Source organism: Biomphalaria glabrata, chromosome 10, assembly GCF_947242115.1.
Source record: "Biomphalaria glabrata chromosome 10, xgBioGlab47.1, whole genome shotgun sequence".
Lineage (NCBI taxonomy): Eukaryota > Metazoa > Mollusca > Gastropoda > Planorbidae > Biomphalaria > Biomphalaria glabrata.
Window position 1 is genome coordinate 5,725,542 of NC_074720.1, and position 21,291 is coordinate 5,746,832.

Consider the following 21,291-nt stretch of genomic DNA (forward strand, 5'->3'; position numbering starts at 1 on the left):
TGATGAAGATCCCATTCAGATTGACCTCACAGATACCCTCAAGGCCCTTAACATTCCTAGGAACAATCTCGTTGCCTGTCAGAGGGCGGTACTGCAGCAGACCTGCCACATCACCAGAAAATTCCTCAGTGGAAACTGTTACTGTGACTACGATGAATTTTGTTTCCCTTTAACCGAAACTCGACCCTGGCAGCGTCAGAGAATGAATTCGTTTCTAAATGTAATAATAATAATAGTAACAATAATAATAAATCCAAAATAACAATATACCCCACTGTTATATCAACCAAGGAGATAATTACAACTGACCTCACAGATACCTTCAAGGCCCTTAACATTCTTAGAAACATTCTCGTTGCCTGTCAGAGGGCGGAAACTGATAAAGGGACCACGATGAATTTTATTTCCCTTTAACGAAACTCGACCATGGCAGCGTCAGAGAATGAATACTCATTCGTTTCTAACAAATGTCTTTAACATAATAATAATAATAATAATAAGGCTTTTCTTCAAGTCCAAAGATTAATGTGGAATGAATTATTTCCAGTGATTACGCAGCCCCAGCTATGACCTGCAAATTTTGTCACATCCAGCGCTGGCATAACCATTGTCAGCCGGTGGTCGATTTAGATTTTCTTTTCGCCGTCTACGTCTGTCCTCGGCAGCGAATTTTCTTTTGGCCTTAAATGTGTATCCCGCGGCCTTTGTAAGTGGCCTACAACTGTCTCGCTCTGAAGCCGTATGTATCCAGGTGCCTCTTCTATGCCAGTTAAGCCAAGTTAGCGCCTAAGCTGGTCTTTAAAGCGTTTTCTGTTACGTCGACCACCTTTCAGATCACCAAAAAAAAAAAAAAAAAAAAGACCGCTTTTGGCAAAATAGCTCTGTGATAAAAGCACACATTGAACTCAGCGCTTATTCGTATTTTATGGTGCTGAACACTACAGCACAATTATTGAACACAAACATAGGTCAATATTCTGTATACTCACAATTTAACTTAGATCTATATAAATACAACTTTTATTTTTCAAAAAACTCCATTCTCTAAAACTTTTCAAACTCTAAACGTCTTGATCACAATGGCTCAGGTTTTACTAGATTGCTTTTAATTAAATTCTAAAATTGCTTTTTGACTGATTCCTTACTGTACTTTACCGATGTCTACAGACGATTTAGATCTAGGTCTAGAAATCTGTCACTATTTGTTTTCAATTTCGGTAGTGGCCACCAGAAATGTTAGGGAACTATTGTAAAGCCAACACATTTGTCTATTATTTGCCTCATTTTGTGCTTGATACTTACAGACCATTACAGAATGAATCCTCTCTTGCAAGTTCCTAAGCCGTTGCGTTTTAGACTACTGGAAGAGGGTTAGTGCACTGTAAAAAATGTAATTCTCGTGGTCCTTTTGGCGGGATAAAAAAAACAACTGGCGTATAACTTAAAATTGAAATACTAAACAATAGTATTACAATGTAGGTTCATTTTTTTTTTCTATCGTAATCTTTTGTACATTCTGTTTTGAAAGCCGTTAAAGAAATGCCTTTAAATTCTGATAATCGCGTGAAAGTGCAGAAATGGAGGCCTCTGCATGACTGGCAGGAAGACAACATTTTTATGCAAAGGCGGCGATCAAACGAAATTCTGACGTCCCACATTCACATGAATGTTGGAGACGCCCCCCAGGCTTTGCGCATTGGGAATGACGTGCGGGGGCAGTTCACGGACAACGCTCATGTCGACTGGCTAGCCAACCTGGGACCAGACGGTCGTTTCCTTAACAGGGAGCTCCCACTGGTCATTAGGGAGGACAAAGCGCAGTCTAATGGAAGGCCTTTACCCGCCTACGAGCCCCAGGGTAAAACGGGCTCAAAGCTGCATTGGCTGGACAAATTTAAGCATAATCCCCACGGGCTTCTGGAACAAGACAGCGAGGCAACTGTTGAGAACGGCAAAGATGCTTTAGAGTTCAACAGAAACCTGAGCGACATGCCCATCTCGGCTGTGAGCAGTGATATCCCCGCACATCACCCGGAAGGCCAGCAGGGTGACAAGAGGCCGGAGGATGATGATAATGCGAATGACATTGCGGAGATCTTTCGTGTTTCCAAGGAGTCGGACTGGTACGCGCACTGCCTGAAGCACCTGAAAGTGATAGACACCTACACCGAACTTCAGCAGGGGATTTTTGTGGAAATGAAAAAGCAAGTGAAGGTATCACGTTTTCTTTTAATCTCTTTGATCATAATGATCTGTTATCTCTTTTTATCTCTTTTATCTTTTTTATCATAATGATCTGTTATCTCTTTTTATCTCTTTTATCTCTTTGATTTTTTATCCCTTTTACTTTTTTCTGTTTTTGTCTTGATCCGTTTAATTTCTTAACTATTTGGTCTCTTTAATCTTTTTAATTATTTACCTATTTGATCTCTTTGGTCTATTTTGTGTCTTGGATCTTTTTATGCCTCTAATCTTTTTTGTTTCATTTATATCTTTGATCTTTTTTATCTTTTAAGTCTCTTTTATATCTTTGGTCTTTTTAATCTCTTAAAACTCTATGGTCTTTTTTTATATCTTTGGTCTCTGATATCTTTGAACTTTTTTTTTTATCTCTGAAGTCTCTTTTGTCTATTTGATATCTTTGATCTCTTAAATCACTTTGATCACTCTAATCATTTACCTCTTTAATCTTTCATCTCTTTGATTTCTCACCTCTAAGATCTGCAGGTGTCCCTGGCAGCTTTTAGCATGGACCTGCTTTATGTGAGAAGGTAGTCTCTTGATTAGCATGCTCCAATGAGCCAAGGCTACCCAATCCTTCCGCCCTGAGCGTGTCCAAAGACTAATAACCAATCAGCAACGGGAGGGATGTGCCTGGGTACGCCCTTTCAACCCTTGTGATCTTTGGGGCATCTGTTTCTTTGGCAAATAGTTAACGAGCTGGATGTTATGTGGCAAGCACAACGAAGAGCTGCCTTTGCTTTCCCCCAACTAATGTCATATTCTCATTAGAGTTAGGTGAACTAAGGGGCGTCCTAAAAATCCCGATTTTAAAATCCCCAGCCTTCGCCTAGATTCGAACCCGAGAGCTCTCGTTTCGGAAACCAAGATGTCCGGCAAAATGAGGACGTATACACCTTTGAGTCATATTCTTTGAGCGGCAGCCATTGGCCTACAGTGTGAACATGTCTGGTTTTCACTCCATTGTGTAGGTCTATAATGCAATGAAATATTATTCAGCAAACCTTCCTAACGCTTGATGTAAACTAAAAGTTACTTATAAATAGCAGAAAGTTGACATGATATTTGACAACTGCCTTCATGATAAGGTGCTCATATATCCTAGGCTATAAAAGGAAAACTGATCTTTTTCAATTCTGAAGATCCTTTTTTTTTTCTTTGATATTTTCTGGCATAATGCTAACGCTCAAAATGCGTTATGACTGATCAACGCACAAGTAACAAAAGATAGAATAGATTCAATAGAGTATCCTTTGATTCACCGAGTATCATCTTCCCATAAAGCATAATCTGAAGTTTAAAATAAGTAAGGCAGATGATATAAAGATCCTTTGTTTCTGTGGACCATGGATTACGAGGGTGGCCAGCACAACGACCAACCGTCTTTACTTTTCCCCAACTTATGTCAGATACCCATTAGATCTGTGTGGACTCAGAGGCGCCCAAAGATCCCGAAATAAAAAATCCCAGTATTCACCAGGATTTGAGCCTGGAACCCCCGGTTCGGAAGCCACCGGTTTTACAACTCGGCCACCTTGCCTCCACAATCTGAAGAAACTATCCTACATGGAGTTTTACACATTTAAACTAAATTTACTCGAATGAACTACTGTGGGAAAATCTGAGAAGTATGTTGTTTAGTAAATAAAATGTACATTTGATTTACCGACATGTTTCGTCTAACTAAACCTTGTAGATTTAGATTAGTCTACGTTGTTATTTCATGTAGTCCTCCTTTGAAAAGGTCTGTCCTCTTTTTGTCCTCATCTGGGCATGTAGCTATCTGGCAGCCCTAATTACTATTCCTCTTATCAGCTTTTTTTAAATTGATGGACGGAACCTGGATGGGTACGGATCTCAAAAACGGCTCTAACGGTTTTCCTAGAAATTCGACAGCTTATTTATATCTTTGAGAACGAAAATTGCAAAATGGACACACTCTGACTTTTTTTGGAATATAATATTATGACATTCTATATCTTGAACACTTACGTCAGCGATTATTCCTACATGTATTTATGATTTAAGTGTGACATAAAAGTATAGACGTTCATTTTAGTCTTTTAAGTCTTGATCCATAGACATAGGGCCTATTATTAGAATTTTATAAACTCTAAGTAAATATATTCATAAGCTCAACCAGAATTATAAGCCTATCATTAGAATTTTATAAACTCTTAGTATATATATATATTCATAACCCCAACCAGAATTATAGGCCTCTTATTAGAAGTTTATTTATAACTCTACGTAGATATTTACATAAGCTCAACCAGAATTTTTATCGGGGCGGTGTGGAAAAATGGTTAAGGGGGGGGGGGTTTGTTCAATTCTTTTAAAATCTATCATTCATTAGTTATTATAAATCGCTCTTATAAAAGTTGGTCATCTGTATAGAATAAACAACACCTTTTTATGTTACGTCTTTACAATTTTAAGACGTTCCATTAAAAATGAAAATTATTACGTCCAAGCCCAAACGTCGTGAGGGACGTCTGGGGATGACGGCGTACAGGGCTCGAACTCTGGGCCATACTGATGACAGTGCGAAGCGCATATCATAATAGTGATATCGTTGGCTTAAGTGTCAGCACATCGTTCTGGGTCTTTTCCAATCTACGTAGCTTGATAGTCTGCTAAACCGGAAGATGTCCTCCAAAGCCGAGCGTCTGACGTCACTGATTTTGACCGCCGAGCAGACGCAAGCGCCTGCGTGGATACGGAAAGCGTTCGGCGACCTCAGAGACTACGTGACTCAGCAAGCCCAGGCCCACAATGTCTACGTCAACGCCCTCACTGCACACTGCACAGCTATGCAGGTCTGTAGAACATTTAGCCCACTTCCGTGACGACATTAATGTTGACCTTTTGAACCTAGCTTGTTGTCAGCTTACGTTAGATTTACTTAAAGGCACCATTAGCTTTAGTTTAGGGTTCCCACTCCTTCCCTACCCCCCATCTTCCCCGATAAAGGTGTGTCAGGGATACTTTCAATCATATTGAAGACAGAGCAAGCAAACAAAAAATTACCCGTGAACAATATGGGCATAGCCTTTATTGGCTACCTCCCTTCATTGCTACCTACTTGAAGGTGACTGATTCCCCCCCCCCGACCTCCTTCCTCCAAGCTAACCCATAAGGGGCCCTATATCTCAAAGAGCTTAGGGCCTTATCAGTCTAAATCCGGTCCTTTTTCAACTACGAATGTTAGATCTAATTACTTACGAAAATAATAAGAGTACTAATACTAATACTGTAATTGTGTAATAAAAGCTTCAGACTGCTTAGGCTTATCTAAAAATGAAAAGAAAATTATTTATTTGTGTAAGGATGGTATTTAGTAAAAAAACAACAAAAAACAATTCATTTCAAATAGCTATAAAAGACATTGAAGAGAAGTCGATATTGAAATTCCTGGAGGTGGGGGGGGTCTGGGAGAGTCAGACAGATAACGGTCTCGGTCATAGCCTCGTTAAGTTGTTTAATTTTGATGTTATATGCATAATAAGTAATGGTTCCAAACCAACTGAGCTTTTTCAACAGGTGTGTCCAATATTTTGACTGCTGTTGAACTATGTGACAGGGTGCAAGTTGCCTGTCTTCCTTCCTGACTATCTTGCTTCCTGACTATCTTGCTTCCTGACTATCTTGCTTCCTGACTATCTTGCTTCCTGACTATCTTATTTATTGACTATCTTACTTCCTGACTATCTAACTTCCTGACTATCTTACTTCCTGACTGTCTTCCTTCCTGACTATCTTCCTTCCTGACTATCTTACTTCCTGACTATCTTACTTCCTGACTATCTTGCTTCCTGACTATCTTGCTTCCTGAATGCCTTACTTCCAGTTTTCCCTCTTGACCGGCTACTTTCCTGACTTCAGGTCTGATTTCCTCCATGTCTTCCTCCCTGATTGTCTTTCTCGTGTTTTCTTCCTCTTTGTCTTTCTCCCTGACAGGCTACCTCTCTTTATTGCTAACTTTTTGTCTTCTTCCATGATTGGTTGCCTACCTCACTTGCTCACTGTCTTCCTCTGTCCTAGTTAACCCATATCACCAGCCATTGGCCAAATGGGATCACGTGTTAGTACTAGCAAACGACAACTTTCTCCAACAATTTATTTGCTCACCTAAACAAACATCCCCGGCATACTATTGAAATACATAGTATCAACCATTCCATTCCATTGTAACAATTTTTCAATAAAGACGTATAGGGCCTTCAACAAACTATGGACCAGTGTATAGACATTTAACTTTCATACTTACCACCATGTGCATAGCCAGGATTTTTTTCGGGGGGGGGGGAGGTTGAACCCAAACTCCCCCCTGGCTACGCCCACGCTTACCATATCTATTTGAACATAATCTTAGCCCTTTTGTTTCGCTTTCTCCTGCTCATAGAATATGGCACCTCAGCTCCCATAACTCTCTCTCTCTCTCTCTCTTCTCTCTCTCTCTCTCTCAATAGGTCCTGGTTCTTCACTAGATCTACCACTCTTTAGTTTGATTCATGTTTTTGGAGCGAGCGTTCGACAACAATGTAAAAAAAATCTAACACATTAATCAATCACATTTTCAAATATTACAAATGTTTAAACATGTCAAACTCTATAATAAAAATTCTTTCGTCGCCGTGTTAAAAAAAAGCCCATCCCCCCCCCCCCCCCCGGAATACGAAACCTTCTTCGTGGTAGACAAAAAGCTGCGCCTATTACCCACTAGGTGTTGTTACCGGTCGTTGACTTGTAGCACCAAACTGCTGGTAGACAAAATTAAACCGTTGTATGCGTAATGTATATTAACTAAAAAAAAACTTGAAATAACTTCCTTTTGTGAAAAAACTAAATAGAGCTTTATTTAGAATATAAACAAAATCAAATTAATATAAAATTAAATAAACGTACTAGACTTTAGTAACAATACTCTTTAACAAAATCTATCTACAGTAATACAACCTTTTAGTCTCACGATCCGGAGTCGTCTGTCCTAACTAAGACCAAGTGACGACAGTGCCAAGTATGTTGCATCATTCACAACCAATAACTAACCTCTTCCCACCGCCACCATAGAAACACACACACACACACACTCTATAACACTAGGTCACACCAAGAGTGATCCGATATTCTCAACCCCCTCTGCAGCAATCCATCAACAGCCACCAAGAGCTGATGGAGTATGTGATGAGCAGAGCCTCGGAGTCGAGCTCTACACTACGGGACGACTACGAGCACCACAAGGACATTGAGGAATTCGGCGGGGACGGCATGAGCTTCCTCCAGGCCAGCAACGTCTTCGAAGACATTCGCCGGCCGCGGATACGACTGACCAGCAAGTTTGACTTTCTTCAGACACAGTGAGTGAGTTTTACGTTAGTTCAGGACTCGGCAAGCTTTTCTGGGTTTATTCTTATTTTTGCAAGAACAATGTTGAACATTATCTTACTATGTTGATGTCGTAGGATTTCTAACACACATTTTGGTAATAGTCCAGAGCAGTTTCCCAAACTGTGTCCCTTGGAACCCTAGTCTTCCGCAAGGCCTGAATAGGTGTTCCACAAACTACCAAAATAATGAACTAGTAGGTTCCACCCAGAAAGTTCAAGGAAGTTTCCACGAAGTTACGAGTTGAATAGAGGTATTGTAAAAATATTCCTGAACGTCTATTTACTCACTTAACTCTTCCTGTGCTCAAGATAGAGATTGTCTTTAGACTGAATTGAGTTCTAGCATAATCTTATTCTGAAAATTTTCTTGTGTGGCCAAAGATATACCTAAACTGTCACATTTCCAGGAAAATTGTTCGAGCCGTTTTCGAGATTCGTGTTCAATCAGGTCTGTGTTTCGCTGAGGAGTTTGCAAGCTGATAAGAGGAATTGTAAAAAAAAAGGGTAACTACATTTACAAATTGTTTGAGCCTTTTTCGAGATTCGTGTTCGATCAGGTTTGTGTTTCGCTGAGGAGTTTGCAAGCTGATAAGAGGAATTGTAAAAAAAAGGGTAACTACATTTACAAATTGTTCGAGCCGTTTTCGAGATTCGTGTTCGATCAGGTTTGTGTTTCGCTAAGGAGTTTGCAAGCTGATAAGAGGAATTGTAAAAAAAAAAAGGGTAACTACATTTACAAAAGAAAAAAAATAAAAGAACAACTCTTAGCTTAGCGGACGTTGCTTCAAAACAAGAAGATAATTACGTCCTACATATTTCATGTGTCAATCTATGGATGCATTTTATACAACGATTAAACTTTCCCAAGTAGGTTAGTTGTTTTTCCTGGCTGATTCGGGCAACCCATTCCATTGTCTAGTGGCACTAGGGAAGAAGGAGCATTTCGACGAATATGTTCTATCGTAGAAAATTCTTCAGACACTCACAAGAACAATCAAACATCTAGATAACATTCGAGAATAGAAAATGGGCAAAGTATGACCCTAATAGTGAGTTTATGCCATAACCTTTAAACCATTTCAAGCAGCAAATCTCTAAACGTTTGCACGACTTACGCTATCGAGAATTAACTCATTTTCTCCTAATTGACGATACCATCGTTGATTTGACCACATTTAATTAATTTATGTTTTTTATAAACATTAATTTGTATTATATAAAGAGAATGCATTTCCCTTCAATTCTATAACAAATAAAATATTTTCTGATTAAAAAAAAAGTTTTAGAAGTTAAATCATAACAGGGAAGTGAACCGCAAATGAGAAAAAAATAAATATTTCCGTCGGATCATGGAAAATAATTACGGAGAGAAAGAGTTAAAGACTACAAAATGAAACGATCTATAGCCTTTAATAAGGAAGATTATTATTCATCCTGCAACTCTAGTTGTGTGTCCTCTTTCCTCCAGACTGGCAACTGCTTCCTCCCAGCTAGAAGAAGCCGAGGCGCAAATTCTGGAGTCCAAAAGTCACGGGGAAGAAGTCTCAGCCCGTTTCAAATTGCAGGCGAGTACATACAAATATGGCGCTTGTTTTGAGGCGTTTATTTTTGTTATGCACCAATGCCAATAGACTATATGAGAAGGCGTTTGACAGCGTGGACAGACAGACCCTTTGGAGACTACTGCAGTGGCGACCTTATCGGAGCGTGGGGCCCTGGGCATGTGTCATATGTGGGGCCCTGAGCCTATATATACCGTGACATATAACTCTGAAAGGCTCGTCCGTCTCTAACGCCTTAGGCTTATTTTTGCTACTCAAAACTGACCTGCGACGTCACTACCTGTGTAGACCTATAGCTCGTTGCCCCGTCACAGCTCCTGACGTCGTAAACAGTGGGCATGTAAAACTTATTAAGAGAATGGGAAATACTTATTCAGGAGATGAAAGTTTCAGGGGATGTCTTTTGATACTGTCCGAACTCAGAAGTAGTGTACATGTATGAAATTAAATACCGCGGAAGTTTTAAAAAAGCGTGAGACGAGGCTGTTTACTTTCTCCCTTCCTGTTTCTGCTAGCCATGGATTGGGTCATGAAGACAGCAACTGACCAGAAGCGGAGCGGTGTACAGTGGACATGGCCCGCGCACCGTAGTTTGGATATCAATGCTATTGAAAACATATATGTTAGTAAAATTTGAAAAATGAAGGCTCTGAATACATAATAGTGGAAGGCGCGGTGGCTTAGCTGTATAGCGCTTGGCTTCTGAGAAGGGTGTCCCGGGTTCGAATCCTGGTGAAGACCCGGATTTGAAATTTCGGGATCTCTGTGCGCCTCTGAATCCACCCAGCTCTAATTGGTACCAGACATTAATTGGAGAAAAGTAAAGGCGGTTGGTCGTTGTGCTGGCCACATGATATCTTCGTTAATCGTAGGCCACAGAAACAGATTACCTTTACAACATCTGTCATATAGACCACAAGGTCTGAAAGGGGAACTCGATTCTACTACTTAATAGTGTCTGGTTAATCGTATACCTCTATTCCAAGTTTGTGAAAGTGATGCTATTGACCTCATGTCTCTGTCAGTAAAATGTAGGCCAAGTTAAATCTTTACATGTTTAACGCGGCAATAATATGCCCTGACAGCAGATCCAATATGAATAGAAGACGATCTTGATTCAGTCGAGTTTTTCTAAATTAAAAAAACAAATATCTTTTTCTTTGATTCTAGGACTTCAAATTACGAGCCGAGTTCTTAAGGGGTCACCTCGAACAGCTGAGATCGGACATCAAGTCGGCCCAGATGGAAATTTCAGACTACGACCTCATTTACAGGGACAAACTTCTGGAGGTCTTCAACGTTTTTCATCAGCACCGAACAAGGTGGGAACTGAGTTGTTGTTTAGTAAGGTCCAAAAGTGACTTTGTTGACGCCACAGGTCATCAGTCCCTTCACGCAGACAACGTCCAGATTGTTTCATCTCTCAGCTACTCAGCGGAAGTGAGGCGCAGGGGCGTGCAGAGACCAAGACATTCATGTGGGTTTCAACCGCGAGCACGTTGCCCTGCCTCATCGTGGCGCTCGCGTGGAAACGGCCATTAGAGGAAGTGGCTAGGCTAAATGGGTAGCAACACAAGTCTCCCGTGGGGATGCCCACGGGTAGACGAGAGTCCACTCATTGCACGGGCGGGGTTGTAAAAAAGTCCCCACGAACACGTCCCACATCCATGCGCTGTTCCTCAAAGGGACCGTTACATAAATGGCGGGTCCCGCACAGCTAGCTTGGTACAACAAAGGAAAATGGCGGAGGCTCCCGGTGCCCTCGGCCTTCGGCCATGTGCAGCCAAGCATGCGTCGGGGGCCAAAGGCATTGGAAACAGCAATTTTTTTACATAGGCATTGAATCGGGTCTCTCTCAAACAGAACTGTGTTCTCACAGTTTTTTTTTTTTTTTTTTACTGTTTGGCGTCCAAACAGGTTTTCTTTCAAACTTAGGGCTCGAAGAGCCTTCGGCTCAGCCCTTGGACATCAACAAGGGTTTCAACTATCTTGGAGCGTGGTGGCTGAGTAGGGATGAGGGCCTCTGGTTCAAAGGACTAGGGGTTTGGGTTTCGGGTACCTGACATACTTTGGGGAAGAAAAAGTGGATTGACGTTGTGATGGCCACATGACTTACTCGTAATCATTGGCCATAGAAACAGCTGAGCTTTACATCATTTTCCCCCAAAAAATCGCAAGATTTAAAAGGGGTACTTTACCAATTCTTTCAATTATTTAAAAAATTGACTTTGTCAAATCCCGACTGGAGCTGAGGTGTGTTTGCTGAGCACCTAAAGGAAGAACGGAAACCCTATTCCCCCTTGACCGCTCGTCTAGCGCTGGCCTGGGGCGATTTGTGTCGGCTGACTACACACACACCACTACCCATATCTGTGCCACCACCAGGTTTATAACAATATCGTTTTCTATTCTTTCTCTATTACTGCATTTTTTTTTTGCTTAGAAAATACGAAAACCTGCTTAAACAAATCGAAACTTACACGTAATATCCATAGTGTTACCGTCTTTACAATTTTTTTTTTTAATTTGATGTTATGTTTTTTCTTATTATTGTATAATTAGTTTAGAAAAAAATCATATTGGAATATTTATGTATCTATTAACCAGCATGACCAATTTAATTTACTTATTTATAATTGAAATACCTTTTTTTTCATGTATCATTTCAATGTTCTAATCTACGTTTCTTTTCAGGTACGACAACGCTCTGAAAAATTATTTTCAGCTTCTAAGTGCCGTGTCTCTAAGAGATAGCAAGCTGACCCTTGAACTGCTTCGTAGCACGCCAATTGGAGACTTAAACAAGAAATCGGCACATGAGGACTCCTACCTCAACGAAAGCCAGTTGATCAAAGATTCGGCTGACGTTTCTGAAGGTAGCGCTAGCATTGAGTCCATCACAGATGTAGAAATCCAGCAGCCAAAGAACAATAGAAAAGGTGTGTCCAAAAATGCAAACCACACGAAATCCCTTCACAACTCTAGCTTGAATTCCAGCAACGACGCCAGCCCGAAGAGAAACATGGGAAATCTCACTATGTCATCGGTTGATGCTCAGGACAATCTTCCCCTAGCGCACTTCCAGAGAGAAACAGCTAAGTTGGACAGTGCCTCTACAAAAGATAGAGAATCCATCGAAAAATCGTCCCAGACTGAGACAACCACAGAATCGAACTCTCAAAAAGGGCATGAAGGGATCGCGTTTAAAAACACAACGAGCTCTGGCGAGGCGCACCGAACGTTCGTGATGAGCACGGATGAACCAAGGAACGTGAAATTAAAAGATGGAAAATTAGAAAGAGGCGAGCCTAGATCCGAATCACCAGAACGAAAGTATCTGGAGAAGCACTTGCAAGAACTTGGCCGCCAAATCACCGAAATTAAAGTGGAAAGGGGTCTGATAGCAAAATATTGTCGAGAGCCTTTGGACAAAGATTCAAGTTTCTTAAGCGGAGAAGTACTACTGGATGATTCATGCAACGCTTTTAGTAAAGAGTTCCAACAATCACCAAAAATGACTTCAAATGCTGATCGTTCAGGACAGAACATGGAAGGGAAAATGAAAGGGGCACTCCTGAACGACGCATTCTCTAATCTTGCGAGAGAAGACAATTTTCAGGAGGTTGGTGACGACAGGCAGACGACTTCAAACGTTAGGCCACAAAATAGATCACCGTTTCAGTTCAACGATCCCGAGGCCTTCCAGATCCCTCACTTAACAAAGTCACAGCATGGGTTGGTGGGTAGCTCCTCTCACCTCAACAGCTCGCAAGAGCTCCGGGTGTCGGAGCTCATTAACAAGTACGCCAAACCCAAGCGAAAAACTCTAGGTACTAATTACAATAACTGCGAGACGATCGATGAGCGGCAGGTAGAGGCTGAGGGCGCCAGGGAGAACGAAGACAAGATGGAGTTCGAGGGCTCCGAATATGACGCCATGGATCCGTTCATTAGCAGTGCAGATCTGCACAATCGAATTGTCAAGATATGTGCAGTCAAGCCAATTTATCCTGATCCTGAGACTTACAGCAACGAAGATCAAGAAAAGGATGCTGATGGCACGCCTTCAAGGGAGTCACCGGAAGCCTTTTTCAGAAGATTTGCCAGACTAAGGCGGTATGAAATAACTGCTGGATTGTTCACGGTGCCAAAGGAGAATACGTCAGATAATCGAGCAGGCTATGACACAAATATTTCTAGAGTAAATTATCCAAGCAGAAGTCAGACTGCTGATGAACACGGTATCTCACAAGAAGTCTGCATAAAGCAAAATAATGCCTTAAAAAAAAGATCTCCTTGCGTGTCATATGCTAATGCTCCGTTTCTTGGACCCCAAGGAGAAAAGGGGCGTTCAAATTCACCAGAAAAGAAAGACGATTGCGAACAACACTCTCTATTGTTAAGAGACGACTCGCAGAGCAACACAGAGGGTTTGTCGAAGGAAGAGACAATACCAAAGTGTCTGTACTCCTCTGAACTTTGTACTAACAAAACACCAGAATTAAACATGCAGGATAATAAGGTTACCGATAAGGACCTCAGCAGAGTTCAGCTTTGTGAATGCGACGACAATGCTTGCCAAAGTTGCTTCAAAGAACAATTTTCCAACAGACATTTTTCCGAAAGCGCCGTTGTCGTCTGCAGGCCACGTCGTCCTCTAAAGAGCAGTCTTAAAAAGGAAACCCAAATCCAGCACGTGATCAACGCTCACATTTCCTCGCTCGTGGGAATCGACTCCAGCAGCGACTTTATTAACCGTGACACTCTTGGCTTTGGGCTGGACCCAAGAGCTCTTCATCAGGACTTCTATGGGGGCTACGACCAAATCTCGGCCCAAGACTCGGCCAGAATAAACAAGGTTACGAAAAAGGTGAGGTTTGATTGCATCGTGTCATTCAACGACAACACGCGGATCGACACGCAGTTAGCGCAATTAGAAAGAGAGCTGGATAAACAGAACGACACATTTACTGACAAATCCAACAGGAATGCAAACAACGGAAACGAACAAGATGACCCAATACCACGCACTCGGGAAACTTTGAAGAAACCTCCTCTGGACGGCGGGCGCAATTTATGTAGATCGTTCCTGAAAAACCCAGATGTTAAGAATACTAATACTCATGAAAACACTACTAGTAAAAACGTGAGACCAAATTGTAAACAAATATCCAATGTTGATAAGCCTAAGTGTTCTAACATTGGAGAAGAATGCAACAACAATTCGCTGCATTTTACTCTAGAGTACAACTTTCCAAAGGCACTTCAAAATAACCTGCATAGCTCTAAAAAGATGACCGCACCCCCAAAAAGAGTGATTTTGTATAGCGCGTACAGATTTAATTACGTCAACAAGGGGAGACAACGGGTTTCACTTCCTGGTGGAGGTAGCACATTTCGGGACGAACAGACCAACTCGGACAAGCTCACAGCTCAAAAGCAGCGCGTGACGAAGAAATCCGAGAAGTTACACAAAGAAAACATTTCTGTTGATGGCTCCTTGGAGTCGAGAGTCATCAAGAAATTAATCGCGTACAAAACAGCAGTGATGAACGCTTGGAAGAATCACCCTTGGACCGGAAACTCTAGAAAGAAACTTTTTTCAAAGATTGGAAAGAACGCAGGGGTTGCTTCTAAAGATTCCGTAACCCGTTCGGAATCCTCATATGGTAATGTAGGTTATAGTTTTTCAAATGAATCCGCTCAAAGGGAGAGAACTACTGTTAGTATTAGGGTTCAAAATACAGACATTGATTACTCCCCTTATTTGGGCAAATTTGGTTTTTTTGTCAGTTGTAGAGATGATGAATTTTGTACTGATCCTAGTGAAGATGGCGGTTCCCGATCTAACCAGACGATATCACGTACGAATGATTTATCCCTAGATAACAATACACCTATCTCAAAGGCGCAAAGTAGGCATGAAGCTTACGTCTGTTCCAAGTGCAAGGTGACAAGAAAACTGTTTTGTAAGAACAGACTTACAACTTCACGTGAACGACTTTCTTGGGACCGAGACCCCGTGGACGAAGGTACTTCTTTTATCGCTCACATGAAAACGTCCTACATTAACAGTGCCTTCGAGGCCGATGAAGACCTTCGGCCAAACACCAACCACAAGGTGAAGCCACAGGCAAGCGATGACGGCTGGGAGGATATCCCTATCGATGACGATCCTCTCGAAATGAACGGAGCTGAAAGGGGGCTGAGTTTAATGACGGAAAACAATCTCAACTTCAACAACAGTGCTCTGGGCCCCGACTCCGGGAGCAGAGACGTCACAGGAGCCGCAGAGCTGACAGAGCCCAACAGCATACGTTGCCAGCGGGCCAGTTCTAAGCAGACAAAACCACACAAACACAGAAACAGAAAAAACGATTTTGAAACTTTACAACGTGAAAAATCAACAAAAACACCGGAAACGTCTTTGTCAGATGCCGATGACAATGACATGTCTGACAATGACCAAAAAGAGGAACTAGAAAGCGTTATAAAAGTCGTGATAAGCTCAGTCAGGTCAAGAGATAAGTACAAGTCTAGATTGAGATTTTTCAAAAGCAAGTCATGGACAATATCCAACTCTGTGAAACCATTATCAAGTTTTAAATTGAGAAAGGTCACAAGCTTGACAAATATTAGATATCACAGCGTTGATACTAAAGAGCTTTCGTGTCCTAGGGGGTTTCAGTCTTTGGCGCACTTATTACGACCAGGAGTTCTCCGACCATTCAGAAGAACATCAGACTATCCACAGTTACACTCCGAGCCTCCTGGTTGGGAGTGCCGTAGCTCGGTGAATGAGCCAGCACCATGCATAGGCTCAAGTGCTTTCAAACACGTTCCCAACGAAGGCTTTCCCTTAGGACATTCAATGAGGCAGACGGCAACATTGAAAAACAAAGGGGTCGCCCCGAACTTGGTTAAAACGAGCTCCGAACAAAGTAGAAAAGACATTTGTCGAAATACAATTTCAATTCCTAGTTATCCCCTAAACCATCGCAAAGTCTTAAAGCCAGTGCGTTTTAATCAATCTGATGATTCTTCATTACAAGTTTGCAGCTTTAAAAACTACAAAACATACCAGAAAATGAGAGGCAAAGAAATAAAACCCGCGCCATATTCAGATTCAGACATACCACTAAATTCTAAACGTTTTTCTAAACAGCCAGAGTTAAATCAATGCAAAGATGAAGAAGACACCGAGCGAATAAATATCAGCGAGAGAAAACATTTCAAACATGCGTCCAAGAAGATATTATTCACTAGAGATCACACAAATAGCGGCCACTCTAACACTGGTGATTCAATGTCAGCCCAGACAAATAAAGATCCGACGAGGAAGGTGTCGTCTTTAGCCACGACAGCGCCAGAGGAGATGGTCACTCTTCAGAAAAACAAAACGTACACAAATGCTAATTACCCGGAAGTGACGAAAGTGAAAAGGAATGACTTTCATGAATCTAGTTTGAAAAAAGTGGTAGATCCATTATCAATGTTATGTACACAGTCGGGTTTCAATAAAGCATTGATAGTCATTTCAAGATCCGTTAAATTGTTGCCTCGGACACCTCAGGCTAAAAAATCAAAAGGGAAAGAGCAACAATATTTCAATAAAAACAAACATTATATAGGAAATGTAGAAAATCAGGTTCCTTATATTAGAGACGATTCTGTGCGTCTTTGTTTAAAATCATCTCAAATTCCAATTAAGCTCATGAATACTATCAAAAATGGAACAAATCAGATACAAACTAATGTCAATTACCTAAGGACAGATCAAAGTAGGCAGAAAAGTATTGACAGAAAAGATCAACCAGTAGATTTTCAAGGTAAACAACATATCCCTGTTGATGGGGTCCACTATGGGATGAAAATAAATGAAACAGACGATACACAAATAGATGCACTTCGGAATAACTCAGCTTGTGGGCCGTATCGTTGTGAATACACCGATGGTGAACGCGAAGATTTAAATCCAAAAGAAACAGTTGCAGCCGTAGCCCAGGCACCGGAGAGCTTTGATAAACATCGTGGCTGTAACTCTAAGAAAACAGTTTATTTTCACGGACCTCTCTGTGCCTCTAAATACGAAGATTATGTTGACGCCGAAACAGCCCAGGAGAGATTTTCGTGTTCAAAAATTTCCCTGAACAATTCTGTTTACGACAAGGACAACGCTATTCAAGCTCCGAAATCCGCCAGAGAAAGGCATCAGATTGTGTCAGATTCATCTGGGAGGCCAGAGCCAGCGGAAATGAGTAGATTAATGTATGCATACCAAAGTATGTACCCTGGAGACAAAAAGGCTCACATTAGGCAAAAAGCTGTGGAGTATTGTAACGACAGAGAGGCTTTGTTTCACGACTCAAGTGAAAAGGAGAACTACGGACCTGCCAACACTCCGAATTCTCTTTCCCGCGAAGCGAGCTGTGCGTCTCTTTCTTTACCGAGTTCCCCTAGCGAGTCTTTGAGTAGTCAGGGCAAGCTGGATTTTTACCCTGACTGGGCCTCAGAAAGAAATTCAGCTTTTAAAGTTAGCCAGGAAGACTCTGAAGAAAAGCATACAAATGTCCCAGGCAAAGACGATGTCATTGTGGTGAAGCGACAAATGACACCAAAAAGTGTGGTCGAAGAAAATTCTGGCCTTTGCGAAAAGTCGATTTCTGGTGAATCTTCATTCATGCACATTGCATTTGACACTAAACGAGATCTAAACCCAATGCCTTTTTCTAACAACGAAACCAATGATGCTTTTATGTTTTGCCAAAGCTTCACATCTTTGAAACCAGACATTTCTGCGCCGAAGACGGCGGATGACGCACAGCAAAGTAATCCTCACTGTGCAAAATATGTGTCAGATTCATCTTCGACTGTATCGAATGATTGTATTGCAAAGAAAGACTTGGAAGAGAATTCTACAGAAGAAGAGATTAACAGAAAGAGCAAACAAAATATCAAGACTAAAAGAATGCATAAAGAAGAAGGCAGCACAACAATCTATAAAAGGTCATCTTTGAACACTGAAGAGCATCAATGTGCTAGGAATGATGAATTCTCCAGCCAAACAGATGTAGCATTAAGCAGGTATAATTCCCTTATAGTAGCGTTAAGAAGACGTCGCCCACGCAGGCGTGATCCCCGCGATTTGGAGGTGTCATCTTCCACAAGATTACAAGGAAATAACTGCGCTCTCCAAAACGAATGTAGGGACTCTGAAAGGGGAACAAGTAAGTTGACTCCCCAGCTTATCCAGAGGCGTTTGACATCCGGTTCATCGGCGGCTACTCAAAATAGAGTAGTTGTTGAAAATACTTTGAGAAAGATCGATGAAAGAGCCAATGAGATCGCTTTTACTACTCGCCCAAACAAGAAGTCACCTGACTCAGAAACCACTAGTAATAACAACAGTCTAAATAAGAGATTCTGTTTGGCCGCAAATGACCAAGACGTAACGCCGAAAACGCCATTGGGTAAATGCCTAAAAGAAAGGACATTCCCCTCAAGCAGTAAAACAGTTAAATCTCCTGAGATAATCGAGGATGATTCCTTTTGCGATGCCTCGCAAGAGGTCAATGACAGCTCAATCGAGAGGTTTCTATTAAGTTATCCTTTTGCTTACAGATTAAAGAGGAACGTTAGGAAGCATCTCAGATCGGGTCAAAGACGAAAAAGACGTAGAAAAAAACGTGTTTTCCGGAACAAAATGTTCGATCCGGAAGTTGTGCTCAACGTAGAAACATCCGGAACAAACAAACAAAAAGAGCTGTCTGGGAAAGTTAATAAAGATAAATCCCTGGAAAGCAAAAAACGATTTTCGGTTGAAAAAACATTTCCCTCTGCTGGCCTTGTCCCACGGAAACGCCTTTCTGGTCATCCAAATAAAGCTTTATATAGTAACACTTCTCAGAGTGATTTTTTTAAAGCTGCAATCATAAGCAATCCACCATCATCTAAAAATATGCCTGTAAAAAGGAACCCGGTCGACAAAAAGACACTAAATGCTTTTCAGAAAGACACGCAAGTTACAAGTGTAGATTCCAATGTTAAAAAAGCAGTGTACCGAGACCAAAAAGGAATTGAAAAATTCAGCAAGACCAAGATGGCAAATCATCAAGAATCTACAAAACCACGCCCTCTCTCAAATGATGCTGTCAAAAATAAGAAATCAGAACCACTGAAGACTAACCTTAAAATATCGACAGCCAATGCACCTACCACTACAGCCAGCCCCATGACTAAGTCCTCCAAAACCTTAAACAAAACAAGTAACAATGTTGAAAAAGCTGCGCCGGTAATGACTAAAGCAAAAGGTATCACAATAGCAGCTCGACAATATTCTGGCAGCAATCAAGATGGCCGTATACAAATAAACTTTATCAACAAATGTCCTAAAAGCTTCGAAAAACAAAATTCCATTTCACACACAAATAAGAACAGATCGCGTCTCACAATTAATTGCAGCAGTAAGACGGAAAAGAACAACAAGAGTAGCAGCAGCATCAAATCAGGGCATCTAGCTTTATCCAAAACTACTTTAAAATATGCGAATTCTGCAACCCAAACCAATACCGACGAACCATTTTCCAGAACCAACATTGTTGGAAACTTATGCTCATCAAATTCTGCTCTAAGGACTAATACTCCGTCACGGAAACAGAGCTGTTTGAAAAGGACCAAGTCGCCTATCGGAACTGCCGGCTCAGCACGGCAACTAGTGTCGGAAAAGAAGCAGCAGGTAAGCTTCGCCGAAAAGCTGGAGCATTTTGCAGATCTAAATGATAACTTGAGAAGAACCGGTAATACCGGTTTTCGAAACGACTGTTTGAAATTTCACCACAACGAGGCGAAAATAGCACTGGGAAAAGAGACGTCCTCGTCACTGAGAAACTTACGCAGAGATCAGAGCAAACCTTTGCTGCCAACTTCCAACAAAAAAATCCGGAGCGACAATGCCGGAGAAAGTTTCGTTAAGGTCGTTCGTTACTATAAAGGTATCCCGAGAAGCTATGAAGTGGCATTCTTTAACAAATCTGACACTGCTGGATTGAAAACTAACCTAAAACCCATGTTAAGCCCTGCAGTAGAAATGCGTATAAGGTCAAACAACACAGTTAACCAGAATAGTAGTCAGCAGATCAGAAATCAAAGCTTAAGGACTTTAACCAACATTCAAAAGAAAGGGTCTCTTAAAGACATTCAGATGTGTGATTCCCTTCTCAGGGGCCACCGAAAACAGAAGAAAACTCAAAAGTGAATTTATAAAAAAAAAACAAGAAAGAAGAAGAAATATTTAAGACAGTATTTAAAACTGCATTATATCTACTGGTCACGACTTATATTCTATGCTTTTATAGGCACTGAGTTACACTATTTAAAAAAAATAGTTTTTTGATACAATAATTGTCGTAAAATTGTCAAAGACCAATTTGAACGGCGCAATAACATATTGGACATTTTGATCTCATGTTTTGAGAAGTCCAGACCCTGAGTGATAATACACACCATTAGATTGTGACGTTACCAATAGCGACCTTTAAGGCCTTAGTTAATAGTATGCTAGTTTGTAGCGCATCTCCTCATCACCATCACATGTGGACATAAATAGTTGATTTAAAACCAGTGATATTCAGTCAAAACAGGTGTGAATCTGTCACCAGAATATTGAATGTTAAATACAGCGAATTAAAAATCTTTCTCTGCTTTCAAAATGTTAATGTCTGTATCTATAATGTTTTCTCTTTTTTTTTTTATTTTGCTACTTCAGTTGTAACACTAGAATGGAACCCTTGTTTTTGCTAGGATTATATATAGTATATACACAATGAGAGATATTAAAAGCAGTTTACTTTTGAAACTTTTGAGCTTTGTTTTAATTTTACTATTATTTTTTTTTATATTAAAAATGATGTTTCTTCCTTTAATTTTTGTGAGATGAATCTCTATATCTACATGGTGTTTTTGTTCAGCAGAAATGGTAAATCAACATCATCATCATCAGTACCTTGACTTTCCTCGTAGGGGTGCAGTGTCACAGTGGCGTAGCTATGGATTTTGGGGCCCGGGGGGCTTCATCTCTTTAGGGTCTCCTGCATTTTGAC

General features: G+C 41.0%; 1 protein-coding gene across 1 annotated transcript; it reads left to right on the top strand.

Moving 5' to 3' along the window:
- The first annotated feature begins 971 nt into the window (after positions 1-971).
- LOC106065738 (uncharacterized) lies at positions 972-21,047 on the top strand. Its single transcript, XM_056044261.1, has 6 exons — positions 972-2,214; positions 4,866-5,060; positions 7,390-7,601; positions 9,100-9,196; positions 10,364-10,515; positions 11,888-21,047. Exons 1-6 carry the CDS (start codon positions 1,540-1,542, stop codon positions 20,445-20,447), a joined length of 9,891 nt encoding a protein of 3,296 aa, XP_055900236.1. The 5' UTR covers positions 972-1,539; the 3' UTR covers positions 20,448-21,047.
- Positions 21,048-21,291: the final 244 nt, after the last annotated feature.

What these genes read in the sequence shown, in the direction of transcription:
- LOC106065738 (XM_056044261.1), top strand. Translation starts at nt 1,540, where the DNA reads ATGCCTTTAAATTCTGATAATCGCGTGAAAGTGCAGAAATGGAGGCCT. An exon ending in AAATGAAAAAGCAAGTGAAG is followed by an intron (nt 2,215 to 4,865) that starts GTATCACGTTTT and finishes CAATCTACGTAG; the next exon opens with CTTGATAGTCTGCTAAACCG. An exon ending in CACACTGCACAGCTATGCAG is followed by an intron (nt 5,061 to 7,389) that starts GTCTGTAGAACA and finishes CCCCCTCTGCAG; the next exon opens with CAATCCATCAACAGCCACCA.